Raw genomic sequence first — 14661 nt, 5'->3', positions numbered from 1 at the left:
GGGGGGCTGGGGGCGAGCTGGACAGAAGTCACTGCGGGGAGCCCGAGGGTGGCGGATGATGGCGAGGAGGCCCCTGAGCGCTACTGGGTGGCACGGGGGATGGCAGGCGGGTGGCACTGTGGACACGCGTGGGGCACAGGTAAGCGGCACCTGCCGGGGACGCCGCTGGGTGGGCGGTGGGCACCGGGGCACGGTGATCCGGCAGCACCGCGTCCCCTCCGCTCCCCGCCGGGCCGGGGCGGGCCGGGGCGTGCCGGCCGATGCGGCCCCGCCCCGAGTGTCGCAGCCCCGCGGTGCCGCGGAGGCGGCGCCGGGCGCGGCGCAGAGCGGAGCGCAGCGAGCGGAGGATGCTGCGGGCGGGGGCCGCCGCCAGCCCCGCTCCCGGCCCCCGTCCCGGTCCCGGGCGGGAGGAGTCCCCGCCGCCCCCCGCCCGCTGAGCCCGGCCCGGCCATGGGGGCTCTGACCAGCCGGCAGAACGCAGGCGTGGAGGAAGTGGATATCCCCGCTAATTCCGTCTACAGATACCCCCCGAAATCCGGTGAGCCCCCGGGGTGTCTCGGGTGCCGGTGCCGCCGGTGCGGAGGGACAGAGGGGAGCGAGTCGGGCGGGCACCGGGCACGACCTTGCTGCGGGCGGGGTGACCCTGCGCACCCCAAAACAAACCCTGACGCACGGGGGGGCACCCTGAAAATCTGGGTCTGCTGCGGGGCTCCCTGCGTGAGTTCGGCATGGGAAGGATGGGGGTCCCCCCTCTCCCGGAGCCCCTCTGCCCGCACACCCCCCTTCCCAAACTTGGCTGAGTTGACGCGACTTTAATGACATTATTGTCATCATGATTTCTGTAGCCGTGGTCTGCGGCACCGAGCTCCGGAGTTGCTTTTTATAGCCGGTCACTCCGGTGCTGGCTGCTCGGGAAAATCCTGGGTTTAAATTCCCGGGAGGATGAGGGAGGCTGGGGTGGGAGGGATTGGAGGGGATCCCTCCTTCGCAGAGCTCTGCCCCATCGGAGCACCCCAGCCCCTGCCCTGGGGATCCCTCCCCTTCCCGGCTCCTCTCCGCGCCTCGGGGCTCGCTGCGATTCATCTCCCGCTCCCCAAGCCGGCCCTGGCTCAAACCTTGTGCGTGACCTTGGAAAATCCGTCCCTCCCCTCCGTGCCTCGCTTTTCCCTGCAAGGGCCGGGCTGAGCGGTGGCCGAGGGGGAGGGAGGGCTGGTGGGGTCCAGCCCTCGGCTTCAGAGCCGCAGAAATCCCGGCCCCGCTGGGTGATGCCCCGCAGCACCGTGTGTGCCGTGAGAGGAGACTGCACAGGATCCTTGCAGCACTAAATATTATTAATAGGTAACTATTTTGGTAGTTAACAGGATAAGGTAAACGCTCAGATCGTTAGTGCCGTGGCAAATTATTCACTAATTACAACTAAAGACCTCCTTAGCAAAAATTACAGCCCAACACAAACCCTGTGCTTGTCCTGAAAAGCTGTGCTTGCCTTTTTTTTTTTTTAATTTTAATCTAAAATAGGTTGCACAGCTGGCTGGAGATGGCTGATCCTTGACAGCCTGGCCTCCTGCAGGGCTCCCCAGCTCCCTTTTTTACGTGGTTTCAAGGCCTCTGTCCCTTTGATGCCAGGTGAGGCTGGACCAGCCCACCCATGGGATTGCTCTTTGTAGGGACAGTGTCTCCGTGCATGACAAGTTTTCCCCTTGGGACCCTGTTTTATTTAGGGGCTCTTGAAATATCTGTGTGCAAAGGAGTGGAGGGTGCAAGTGCACCCAGCTGAGCACTTCCAAGCCCATCTCAGCTGCAGAGGTCACCAGGCTGATGCTCAGCTCCAGCTTGCAGGGGGGAGCCTGGGGCTCCTGGCTGTGCTCAGCTGGCCTGGTCCCACTGCTGGCTCCGGGCAGAGCTGGGGAATGGTCCTGCTGCTGCCCAGGGTCCTCAGGAGAAGGGCAGGAGGTGCCCAGGTGACACAGCCATCTGCACAGGGACAAGGGCAGGCTGGTGGCCCGGGGGGATTATGGCTGGTTTGCCTTTAATCCGATGGGATTTGCCTCCAGCGCTGCCGGCAGCCGAGGGAGGACGTGCTGGGCAGAGGAGCTGATTCTGCTGTGCCAGCAGCACCTCCCTCACCTCAAAAGCCACCTGGAAACAGCCACTGCCTTGGAAATGTGCTTCTGGAGGGGAATCTCATGGGACCTTGGGGCATTTTCCTCTCTCTGGGATGTGGCTTTGGCTGTGGGCTCTCTCAGGATGGCCAGTGCAGCCTGTGGGAATAGGGCAGCTGTGTCTGGTCCCAGTTTAGCATCTCCCTATCCTGGGGGTCCCATTCCCTGCAGACAGGGTCAATGGGATTAGTTAAGCCATAATTTTTAAACAAAGGCTGAGATTTACTTCCATGGCTGGCACTGGCAGGAAGAGCCAGCGGGGGCTGTAGATGGAGCCTACTGGGATGGCTTTTGGGGCAAGTCCTCAGCTTTCAGCCCCTGTCCCCAGCTGAGACTGGCACCAAGCTCCCCTGGGGCACATGGGGCACTGAGCAGGGGCAGGAGCACAGGGATCAATGCAGCAGTGCCCCCCAGGCGTGGGGCACAAGCCCAGGTGGTGGCAGGGCCGAGGGCTGACACAGCAGTGCTGGGGCAGGGTTTGGCCTCAGCTCTGGCTGCCTGCTTTGAGCACAGAATTAAATAACGGGCTGCCCAGGGGCAGAAGCACCCAGAGCCTTTACCCAGCCCATCCCAGCGCCCTGTGCTGGCACCCGTGGCCGCAGGGTGTCCCTGTGCCAGCACCGTGCCCTGCCACTGTCTGGGCTGACTGCAGGCTGTGCAAACCTGTGCTTCCCTCACCAGGGATGAGCTGGGAATGAGTTTTTCTGGTTTAGCAGCTTTGGAGAGCCAGAGGCTGCAGTGCCAGAGCCCAGCAGGGCGGTGGTGGCTGGGGCACAGTGCAGGGCATGTCACACACAAGGGTCCTCACCCTTCTCTGTCAGCTGGACAAGGTGGCATCGCTGCCCCTCATGGGGAAAAGCAGCTGACAGCTGCTGCCAGATGTGAGCCAGCAGATGTGCAGGACACACAGACATTTTTTTTGCCGGGAACCTGAGGCAGTTGGGGTTTATTCCTCCTTTCCAGCAGCCGCTCTGTGCAGCCTTTCCTGAGATGTGGCTGTCCTTGACAGGCTCTCCTTCCCTGGGAGGAGGTGTTGGATTTACAGCAGCCCATGATAAGGTGGCTGTGGCTGGGAAGGTGCTTCCCTGCCCCCAGCCATGCCCAGGGGGTCACTGACACGCTCCTGCTGATTCCCTGGGCTTTCCTGTGCTGGTGCTTCCCTGGAAATCCTGGCACGACTCAACCTCTTGTTTAACAGCAAGGAGGACCCTTCCTGGGAGGGAGCACAGAGCTGGTTCTGCCTGCTGTCAAGAGGGAGTTGTAGCCTCAGGGGGATGTGCTGGGAACCTGCAGCACCCAGGGATGCTCCCAACCCCTGGCAGGGAGACTGGGTGATGGCAGCGTGGTCCTCACCTGCTCTGCCCATCCTGTGGGAGCCCCCAGCACGCACTAAACCCTGACTGGGCAAATCACAGAGAGCCTGTGCTCCATTTTCCAGCTTTTCCTCACTGCTGGGGTGGCTTTCTCCATGTTTCAATGTAATTTTTTTGCCATCTCCTGCTTTTGCTCCAAGTCAGTGTCAGGAAGAGCTCTGGATGGCCCCGTTCTCCCCTGGCTGTGCTGTTGCAGGCAGCTCTGAAGGCACTTTGCTCTGGAGGCTTTGTTTTTTCCACCTGGCCGAGTCCTTCCAGGCGAGCTGCCTATAAATTATGTAGATGGAAAATGGGACCTGAAAGCAGCAGGCATCAATAATTGATGGTCGACGTTTGCTCAGGGGCTGGCTGCATCCAGGCATGGCTGTGCCATGGGGCTGTGGCAGAGCTGTGTGACCCCACTGTGTGCCATGGGGCAGAGCTGTGTGACCCCACTGTGTGCCATGGGGCAGAGCTGTGTGACCCCACTCTGTGCCATGGGGCAGAGCTGTGTGACCCCACTGTGTGCCATGGGGCAGAGCTGTGTGACCCCACTGTGTGCCATGGGGCAGAGCTGTGGGACCCCACTCCTCCCTCCTGGCCCAGAGTTACCTCCCCCCTACTCCTCCCCTTGTGCTTTGGGCTCCCTTTTGGGTCTCAGTGCAGGATTAAGGCCTGATCAGCCCTGGACAGGCCCTGCCTCTGTTGGAAGCTGATTGCAGAGCTGCAGCCCAGGGTTAAGCTCCTTTATCTGTGGTGCCCAAATGTTTGGTTTTGGGGTATCCCCCAGAGGGGTGCAGATGGATCTGTGCTGATGGCTTTGGGGTTTTTATAAGCTAAACCCTGTCCCTGTGGCTGTCAGGATGCAGGACACTGTGTCCATATCTGACATATCCTGGTGCTTCTGCTCACCCCTTGCTGCTCCCCCATCCCTGTCCACCTTTCCCTTTTTTCCCACCTCAAGTCCCAGCCCTCCTGCCTGCCCAGGTCCTGTGCCACAACATGCTTTCCCCACACAGCCCAGCTCTCACAGACAAGGAGCAGGCACCAGCTGTCTCCTGGCTGGGCTGGAAGGAAGTTCCCCTGGGGTGGAGAAGTGCCTGACCTGGGGGCTGCTCCCAGCTCAGGGCCGGCACATTCCAGTGTTTTGGCTCTGTGAGGGAAGAAAGAACCCTGGTCATTGCCCAGCGTTCATCAGGGCAACGTGGAGCACTCTGCAGGGCAGGTGCTGACCTCCTGGAGGGTCTACAGGACCCCAAAATCCTGCCTGGCACAGGTGAGCCCTTCCTAGGGAAGGCTGCGGGCTGAGAACTGACAGAACTCGGGTCAGTTGTGCTTTGCTCACCTTCCTGGTGGCAGCTGCAGCCAGCCTGGGCAGTGTCTGCCTGGGGACACTCTGTGGCATCAGGGCAGGAGCAGCCTGGGCAGTGAATGGCTGGGGACACGCTGCCCTGGGTGGCACCCAGGTCTGTGCCACCAGGGCAGGAGCAGCCTGGGCTCTATCTGGCTCTGTGCTGCCCTGGGTGGCACCCAGGTCTGTGGCATCAGAGCAGGAGCAGCCCTGGGCTGTATCTGGCTCTGTGCTGCCCTTCCCAGCAGCATCCCCGGGTTGTGGGAGCCAGCCTGGCTCCTCCGGGGCGCTCTGCAGGTCAGGCCGTGCCCCTGCCTCTCCTGCCTCCTCTGGGGCTGTTTATGGCCGGGATTAGCGCTGCTCTGCTGCCCCACGGGCCAGGATCCATCCGCTCCTGCCAGGGCGGGGATGGCTGAAGGTCAGGGTGACCTTGGGTGGCTCAGGCTGTGCTGGGGCTCACAGGGGTGTCCCAGACAGGGAAAGGGGAGCAGAGATGGAGCAGCCCCGAGGGCCAGCGCTGCCGTGGGGCTGGAGCCCCGCGTCTCTCCCTATCCCGGCTCGGAGCTGGTGCTGGAGCGGGTGGGATGCAGGAGGAGGGGAGGGGAGGCAGGGAGCTGGTCCTCGGCAGCCTCAGTGTGTGAGCTCAACCAGAAAGGCTCCCAGCAAGGTGACCCTGGGGACAAAGTCACCTCCGAGCCATCGATCCGGTGCCTCGGTGCCGCTCCCCTGGGCTCAGGCGCTCGCTGTGCTCTCGTTGCAGGGAGTTACTTCGCCAACCACTTCATCATGGGCGGGGAGAAGTTCGACTCCACGCACCCCGAGGGGTACCTGTTCGGCGAGAACAGCGACCTCAACTTCCTGGGCAACCGGCCCGTGGTGGTGGGTACCGGGGGAAGCGGGCACCGGGGGGAACCGGGCACCGGCACGGCCCGAACCGGGGAGACTGAGTGTGACAGGGACTGTGTGTGACAGGGGATGTGCAGGACAGGCTGAGTGTGACGGAGGGTGTGTGGGACAGGCTGTGTGTGACATGAGGGGTGTGTGTGACAGGCTGTGTGTGACATGGGGTGTGTCACAGGCTGAGTGTGACAGAGGGTGTGTGGGACAGGCTGAGTGTGACATGGGGGATGTGCAGGACAGGCTGAGTGTGACAGGGGGGCGCAGGACAGGGAGCATGGGACAGGCTGAGTGTGACATGAGGGGTGTGCGGGACAGGCTGAGTGTGACAGGGGGTGTGTGTGACAGGGGTTGTGTGGGACAGGGACTGTGTGTGACATGAGGGGTGTGTGTGACAGGCTGAGTGTGACAGGGACTGTGTGGGACAGGGTGTGTGTGTGTGACAGGCTGAGTGTGACAGGGACTGTGTGGGACAGGCTGTGTGTGATAGGGAGGGTGTGGGACAGGCTGAGTGTGACAGGGACTGTGTGTGACAGGGGGTTGTGCGAGACAGGCTGTGTGTGACAGGGGGTGTGCGGGACAGGCTGAGTGTGACAGGGACTGTGTGGGACGGGCTGTGTGTGACAGGGGGTGTGTGGGACAGGCTGAGTGTGACAGAGGGTATGTGTGACAGGCTGTGTGTGACAGGGAGGGTGTGGGACAGGCTGTGTGTGACAAGGACTGAGTGTGACAGACTGAGTGTGACAGAGGGTGTGGGACAGGGGGCCGCAGGACAGGGAGCATGGGTCAGGCTGAGTGTGACAGGGGGATGTGTGTGACAGGGACTGTGTGTGACAGGCTGAGTGTGACAGGGGATGCAGGACAGGCTGCTGGCTGTCCCCTCCACGGGCTGCCAAGTGTCCCTTCCACGGGCAGAGCCTGCCAAGCCCACCTGGAGAGGATTTTCTGATGGCTCATACGAGGGCTGATTCCCTGCTTGGGAAAAACGCCAATCACTTGTTTTTAAAACTTTAAAAGTTTAATAGTAATAAAATGGCTATAAAAAATAGTGATACAATTAGAGTAATAATAATTTGGACAAATTTAGATATGAATATTATCTCATATTGAATATGAGATAATAAATACAAACAGTTATGGATGTCCAGGTACCTTTTTCTGGGCAGCACGAGCCCGAAATTCCCCACATTAACAGAGGATTAACCCTTAAAAACAACAGCCTGTTGTATATTCATACACCTCATACAAGATGCATAAATTCCATTCAAACACAGGATTCTGTCTGGTCAGTGTCAACTTCTTCCTCTGAATCCTAACAGTGCCTTCGAGGCAGGAAGAAGTTCATTTCTTCTGATAATGGGGCAATAAATTCTTTTTCTCTGAAAGATTCAGGTGTCCTGTGGCTGCTATCTCAGTGTGAGTCCTTTCTTTAAAAAAAGTATCCTACATAGTATAGTTTCTATTTTAACATTCTTTATTACCTAAAACTGTATTTAACACACTGCTTAAGAGAATTAATACAGCATTACTTTCTAACACAACACATGTAATATTCATTTTAATATTTGCAAAAAGCCAATCATAAAATACATGCATTTTTCACACTGTTGCAGCCTGTCTCCTATCCAGGACTGGTGGTGAAGGGGAATTGGGCTGATTTAATTGAGTTCCTTTCTCATTCCCTCTCCAAGAGCTGAGTTTTCTCTTGCCTTCCCCATCTCATCCAGGAGCTATATCCCAGACAGGAGGGCACACAACACAGAGGCCCTGGTGTGGTTCAGGGGAGTAGAGCAGCTTGGACAGGAGCAGATGAAATTACTCTCCAAACTCTAGCAAGGAAGGGGAAGAAATAAAATAAAATAAAATAATAATTAAATGGCCAGGTGTAGGTTGGGGCTGGGTGAGGCATGGATGGGTTTTGCAGTGCTGGGTGCTGCCAGCTCCAGCTCTCTCAGGGCACAAGGGAACCCAGCTGGAGGGGGGTCCCTACACTCCAGGCTCCTGGAGATGGTTTTTGTGCTTGCTGCCTTTGGAAAGGGAGGAAATGAGAGCAGGGGTTCAGCCTGGGAATGATGTCCCCCTTCATCCAGGTGCCTCTCAGCAATGGGACAACTCACCACCACTGGTTGGAGGAGTTTGGGGGGTTAAATATTCAAAAGATTCAGGATGAGACTTAAAAGTCGCCATAACTTTTCTGTTAAGTTGAGATAAATGTGCCTGGTGCTTTGGCCCAGCCCTCAGGCATTGCCTGCTGCCAGTAAAGTTCCTGTTTCCTCCTTGGAGCTGGCTTTGGTAGTGCTTTGGCAGCATCGTGTGGTCCTTCAGCAGGGAAGTGTCCAGCCCTGGGCTGTGCCAGAGCAGGGATCGAGGCCAGGAGCACCCACAAAGCCCAGGAACACTGAGGGCCAAGGCAGAGCCTTCCCTCCCTCCCTCCCTGCGCTTCCCTGGAAATGAGACGTCAGCACTCAGGGTCTCTTCCAGCAGGGAGTGTTGAGAAATCCTCTTGATTACAGTAAAAGCCTCTAAACTGCCCAGTGAGCAGTTCCCATGTCAGCAGAGCAGCAGGGAAGGCAAAGGAACAGCTTGGAAACAGCAGAGAGAATTAATCCAGCATCACGAGCTGAATTGTCCTGCTCCGTTTGATGAGCGATGGCTCTGGGCTGCAGAGCTGTGACCAGGATCCAAGATCCCATCTCCCTGGGGAGCAGGGGCAGTGCTGGGACTGGACTTTGTGTCAGGCCAGTTTTGGGGGCTCAGGGAGGAGTTGGGGGCATCTGTGTTGGTTCTGGTCCCAGCCTGTGTCCAGATAACACTTGGGTCTCTCTGATGCTGCCCCCAGGCCCTGTCCTGATGCTGCTTTGTGATATTTCTGCTTTCTGACCTTCTGGGAGAGCCCTGGTGGGGCTGGAAACATTAAAGATGGCCACTGCTTTTTGGTAGGGGGTTAATTTTGGGTTCCTTGGGGATCAAGGGCCAGGTGATCTTGGAGGAATTGTGTCCTAAGTCCTCTATGAGCAGAGCACTTTGAGCTATGAACAGCTCAGGGATGTGCAGGGCAGCCAGAGGCTGTGCAGGCTCTCCCCTCCATGGATACACGATAATCTGGATTTTCCAGCTGGGAACAGGTTCCCAAGGGGCTGGGAAGGGCGTTGCAGGTGAAGTAGCTGCCACCGTGCAGGGGCTGAGGAGCAGAGCAGCTGCTGGAGGCACTCAGGGAGCACAGGGGAAGCCAGGAGCTGTTGAAATGTGCCACTGGATTTCCCTGCCCACGCAAAGCTGCTGGGGTTTGCTTGTAGAAAAACCCCAAGACAGACTTTTGAGGGTGGTTTTTATTTCACTTCAGCAAAAGCTGGTCTGCACCAAATGTTGCTGTAGGCACGTGGATGACATTCTTAACTTCACCACAACCATCGCCCATTTTTTTTTCTGTTGTGTTTCAACTTGATTGAAAGTGAGGAGATGCAAAATGTCCTCTGAAGAGCCCCTTTCTGACATGCAAAGCCTGGCTTGTAAAATTCAATTTAAAAAGAAATCCAACCACCCCCAAAAAGCGCTTTTCACGCGTGGGAGTGAAAGAGCCCAAAGTGGTTTCTGCAGAGCACAATTTGCCTGTGGCACTTCCCCATCCCTGTCACCCACCCCTGGCTGCTGCAGCAGGAGGGAGGGTGCACCCATGGGTGCTTTCCCTGCCAGGGCTGGTTTGGGTATGGTTTGAGTGATGCCAACAAGCAATTTTGGGTGACTGCATTAGTTTGAATAGCAGGGATGTATCACGACATGGCACAGCCTGTCATGACAGGCTCAGTTCAGCCTGGAGCATGTTCTCACTCTCTCCCCTCCAGCTGCACTGGGTGGCTCTGCAGGTGCTCAGTTCTGCAGGTGCACGTTCAGTGACTCACACAGAAGTTCGTTAGCAGCAGTTTAATGACTCTGCTGCCCTTTTCCCCTCCTGCGGAGGGTGAGAGCAGTGGGAGGCAGTTCCACAGTGCTGGCAATTCATGCCCAAAGCCTCTGATGCCATCAGCCATGCTGTGCCCAGCCTAGCTTTAATCTGCCTTCAGTGGCAGCTGTGGGATGGTGGAGCAGGGATGGGACAGAGCTGTGCCTGCACTGGGGGGTTCTGCAGCTGCCTGTCCCAGCCTAGCCCTCTGAGCCCAGCACGGGTCCCCCAGTGCCATCCCTGCTCTGCCTTGGGGACAGGAAAGGTGGGGATGGCTTTGAGGACAGCTGAGGTGATGATGGTTGTCCCATCTGAGAGCACCAGGGAAACGGGGAAATGGGAAGTGGGACATGGGCAGGGCATGGATGCCTTGCATGCTCCCTGCAGGGCATCCCCAAGTGCCACCTGCAATTCAGTCTTGTCCCCTTGGTACTGGGGTGCAGTGGGTGCCTTGCTGAGGGACAGTGGGACACTGTTCCCTCTCCAGAGGCAGCAGCTGAGGCTCTTGGACCATCTGCCATCCCTGATGGCACCTGACACCCTCCTGGCTCTGGCTGTCCCTTGGCACATGGTGGCAGCTTGCCAATGCCTTAGTCAGGGCTTATCCTTCCTACCTGGGAGATGGAGAGGGGGGAGGTGGGTTCTGTGCCCCTTCCTCAGCGCCCTCAGTGTCCTCTGGGTGGCTGCAGTGCCAAGGAGAGGGTGTCCCCATGGTGCCACCCCTGTGTCCCCTCTCCCCAGGAGCCCTGTAGCCCCTGTCAAGTGCACAGAAAGGACTGGGAAGGACAATGTCACAATGTCACCTTGGGGGAGGGATGCTGCTGCCTGCCTGCTCCTGCCCAGACACTTTGCTGGCTCTCTGCTCTGGGCACGGGGCTGGCAGGATTCCACCACCCAAATCCCATCCACCACAGGGACACTTGTGCCTGTTTTTTCTTGGCTGGTGGGCAGGGAGGGAGCCTCAGCTCTGCCCAGCCTCATCCAGCAGCATAAAAATCCATCAGCAGCTGCTGCCCTGTGCCCCCCATCCCCCTCAGCCTCCAGCCAAAGGGACAAGGAACAGCCCCTCTGTGTCCCCTCCTCAGTGACACTGTCCCTGCTGTCCTGGGCTCTTTGTGGAGGGATGTCACCGTGCTGCCTGGTGCCCAAGTGCCAGCAGGAGCTGCAGGTGCTCAGCACCCATCAGGATGCCCAGGCCACCCCAATTCCCTCTGTAGGGCGTTGGGGTCATTGGGGGGCCCAGAGCCATAGCAGTGCCCCCGTGTGCTCTGCCTTCAGCGGTGTCTCTCTCGTCCTAGTTCCCTTATGCTGCTCCACCTCCTCAGGAACCCGTGAAGACCCTCAGGAGTTTAATCAACATCCGCAAGGACACCCTGCGCCTCGTCAAGTGAGTCCTGACCCCGCGGGCAGGGGGGGTCCTGCTGGGTGCCCCAGGGATGCTGGGCACAGGGCTGCTCTCATTCCAGCGGGATGGAGGATGAGCCCCTGCCCTTCCCCTCCTGGTGATTCCTGTGGGGAACCCCGCTTTCTCTCATTAGGATGGAATATGACCCCCTGTTCCCGGCTGCTCTCATTCAGGATGGAGGATGAGCCTTTGCCTTCCCCTGCTCTCATTCAGGATGGAGGATGAGCCCCTGTCCTTCCCCTGCTCTCATTCAGGATGGAGGATGAGCCTCTGCCTTCCCCTCCTGGTTCCTGGGGTTGCTCTCATTCAGGATGGAGGATGAGCCCCTGTCCTTCCCCTGCTCTCATTCAGGATGGAGGATGAGCCCCTGCCCTTCCCCTCTCATTCCCGCATGCCAGCACAGGCAGTGCCGCAGGATTAAAGGATTTTAGCGCTGCCTTTGAAGTGCTTTGCTTCTTCTTCCTCCCCCACCTTCCGAAGGCTTTGCTGGAGGGAGGCTGGGGATTGCGGCAGGGCCGGGGGATGCGGGATTAGGGCTCAGATCTGTCTGCGGCACTGCCCAGCCCACAGGCGCGTCCTTGGGCATGCCCGGCGCTCTTGCTGTGCCTCAGTGTCCCCCGATGGAGGGCAGCAGCCCCTTTTAGTCCTGGAGCATCCCAAAGACCATCTCCTGCACCCTCTGTGCTCCCCAGGTGCTCGGAGGAGGTGAAGACCCCGGGGGAAGAAGTGAGCAAAGCCAAGGTGCACTACAACGTGGAGTTCACCTTCGACACGGACGCCCGTGTGGCCATAACCATCTACTACCAGGCAACTGAGGAGTTCCACAACGGGGTGGCGAGGTGAGGGGCCCCAAACAGGCCTGTGTCACCCCCCAAACAGGCCTGTGTCACCCCCCAGCCTGGCCTGTGTCACCCCCCAGCTTGGCCTGTGTCACCCCCCAAACAGGCCTGTGTCACCCCCCAGCCAGGCCTGTGTCACCCCCCAGCATGGCCTGTGTCACCCCCCAAACAGGCCTGTGTCACTCCCCAGCCTGGCCTGTGTCACCCCCCAAACAGGCCTGTGTCACCCCCAAAACAGGCCTGTGTCACCCCCAAAACAGGTCTGTGTCACCCCCCCCCAAACAGGCCTGTGTCACCCCCAAGCTTGCCTGTGTCACCCCCCAAAACAGGTCTGTGTCACCCCCCAAACAGGCCTGTGTCACCCCCAAGCTTGGCCTGTGTCACGCCCCAGCCAGGCCTGTGTCACCCCCAAAACAGGTCTGTGTCACCCCCAAAACAGGTCTGTGTCACCCCCCCCAAACAGGCCTGTGTCCCCCCCCAGCTTGGCCTGTGTCACCCCCAAAACAGGTCTGTGTCACCCCCCCCCCAAACAGGCCTGTGTCACCCCCCAGCTTGGCCTGTGTCACCCCCCAACCAGGCCTGTGTCACCCCCCAGCCTGGCCTGTGTCACCCCCCAAACAGGCCTGTGCCCCCCAAGCCTGGTGTGTGTCCCTGCCTGATGGACACGGAGCCTCCCCCCTGAGCATCTTCTCTCTTCAGGACAGGAAAGAGCTGAGGGTGGTGCTGAGATTGGAGGGGGCTCCTTGCTTCCCCCAGGTGCCACCACCAGGTCCTTGCCATGCTCTGCCGCCTCCCTCCCTGTCACATCCTGTTCCCTTTTTTTACCTTCAGGTCAGAACAGAGACCAGGGGAAATAATTCTCCCCCACAGACCCCTCCAGGTTGGCTGTGGAGTTGTCCCTGTCCCCTCCTGTGCTGTGTTTATTTTAACCTGTGGATTATTTTAGTCCTTTTTCGACCTTCTTACCTCAGCCCCAAGAGGCATCTGGGAGGGGATGAGTGGCACACACACCCCATGCCATTTTCCTGGCATCTCTGTGCTCTGGGGAGAGCAGAAGAGCTGTGGGGACACCCGAGGTGCCCTGACCCTGTCCTGTCTCCCTGGCACAGCTACACCCCCAGGGACAACAGCCTGCAGTCGGAGACGGTGCACTACAAGCGGGGGGTGTGCCAGCAGTTCTGTGTGCCCTCCCACACCATCGACCCCTCCGAGTGGAGCGAGGAGGAGGTGGGTCCTGACTTCATCCCTCCCGTGCAGATGGAGGCGGGAGGAAGGCTCAGCCCTGCTCCATCTCACCAAGGCTCCCCTGTCTCTCTCCAGCTGGGCTTCGACCTGGACCGCGAGGTTTATCCCATGGTGGTGCAGGCAGTGGTGGATGAAGGAGAGGGTGAGGAGGGGGCTCCTTGCTGGGATGGCCTTTCCTGGTTTGCTGGCATTGTGATGCCAGCTGGGCAGAGCCTCCTGCTTTTCCTCACTGCTCCCGTGGCTCTGCCTGTCCCCCTGCATGTCCCCAAGCCCTGAGTGCTCCTTTGTGTCTTGCAGAGCACAGTGGGCACTGCCACGTGCTGCTGGCCACCTTTGAGAAGGTAAGTGCCAAGCTGGGGCCATCCCCTTCCTCCTGCCTCTATCACCCACCAGGTACAAGAGCCTGGAGAATCCCTGGGAATTGGGATGGTGCTGCTGGGCTGGGGATGTTCTGGGCTGCTCCCAAATCCTGGGACTGTTCCCTCATTCCTTCTAAGGCATTTGGGCTCAACTCCATCTTCCTTCCTCCAACAAGCTTTGCAGTGTGTGTGACCTCCCACAGCTACTGGTGCTGGGCTGTCAGGAAAAGCCAGAATTCCTGCAGAATGGGCTTGTAGGGAGCAGGGAGGGAGCAGTGACAGCCACAGGGTGGGTGGGTGCCCACCCTTGTGCTCTTTCCTTCCCCCAGCACAGTGATGGCACCTTCTGCGTGAAGCCCCTCAAGCAGAAGCAAGTGGTGAGTGTTGAGGTGTCCCTGAGGTGCAGGTGTCCCTGCACACCCTGCAGGGGAGGCACTGAGGGGTTTTGGGGAGCCCCAAAAGCTCCAGGCCTCTCCCAGCCTTTTGCATTGATAACCTTGAAATTGCACTCCCCCGCCTCCCAGGGATTGCAATTTCCAGGTTATCAATGCAAAGAGAGCCCCTGGATGCTGGGGGGAGGAGGACTGGCCCAAGCAGGGGTTTGGGAGCCCCAGGTGTGTGTGCTGCTCACCCCTTGCCCATGGGATTGCAGGTGGATGGTGTGAGCTACCTCCTGCAGGAGATCTACGGCATCGAGAACAAGTACAACACACAGGACTCCAAGGTGTGTGCTGCACCCCTGCCTGCATCCCAGGGCCTTCCCTCATCCCTTCTTCCCTTCCCCTAGCACAGGTCTGGCCACTGAAACACTCTCAGGGCAAGAGTTTGCAGCACAGCACGGAGCTGGTGATGGCTGGGGACATTTTGTGTTGGCATCGAAGCTGCTGGAGGCAGAAAATTGAAGGATTGAGCTTTTCCCCACATCCTTTGTGGGCCCTTGGGGGAAGATGATGGCTTAGATGGGGGTGCATGGGGCTCATGGCATGGGATGTGCCTTATGCTGTTATAGGACACGAAATAAAATTACACACATGCTGGAACCTCCAGGGTAAAAAGAAGGGAAGTTTACTTTCTGACTTCAGCATTTATAGATTTTAAAAGTGATAGTGAA

At 58.7% G+C, this 14661-nt stretch overlaps 1 protein-coding gene across 5 annotated transcripts in view; it reads left to right on the top strand.

Annotated features, from left to right (window-relative positions):
• Nucleotides 1-310: 310 nt before the first annotated feature.
• Nucleotides 311-14661, top strand: part of RNF157 (ring finger protein 157) — a 29409-nt gene continuing 15058 nt past the window's right edge. For 3 of the 5 annotated variants that reach the window (XR_010442337.1, XM_064728810.1, XM_064728809.1), the window contains exons 1-9: nt 311-538; nt 5626-5744; nt 11001-11089; nt 11800-11946; nt 13056-13173; nt 13267-13333; nt 13489-13532; nt 13880-13927; nt 14203-14274. Coding sequence is in view for 4 of the 5 variants with exons in the window: in XM_064728810.1 (XP_064584880.1) it covers nt 451-538; nt 5626-5744; nt 11001-11089; nt 11800-11946; nt 13056-13173; nt 13267-13333; nt 13489-13532; nt 13880-13927; nt 14203-14274 (792 nt within the window). In the remaining variant the exon portion in view is untranslated. The remainder of the gene's footprint in view (nt 539-5625; nt 5745-11000; nt 11090-11799; nt 11947-13055; nt 13174-13266; nt 13334-13488; nt 13533-13879; nt 13928-14202; nt 14275-14661) is intronic. The other 2 variants (XM_064728812.1, XM_064728811.1) reach the window with 1 other exon arrangement.

Source organism: Zonotrichia leucophrys, chromosome 18 (assembly GCF_028769735.1).
Source record: "Zonotrichia leucophrys gambelii isolate GWCS_2022_RI chromosome 18, RI_Zleu_2.0, whole genome shotgun sequence".
Classification (NCBI taxonomy): Eukaryota; Metazoa; Chordata; class Aves; order Passeriformes; family Passerellidae; genus Zonotrichia; species Zonotrichia leucophrys.
This window is presented reverse-complemented; position numbering and strand designations above follow the sequence as displayed.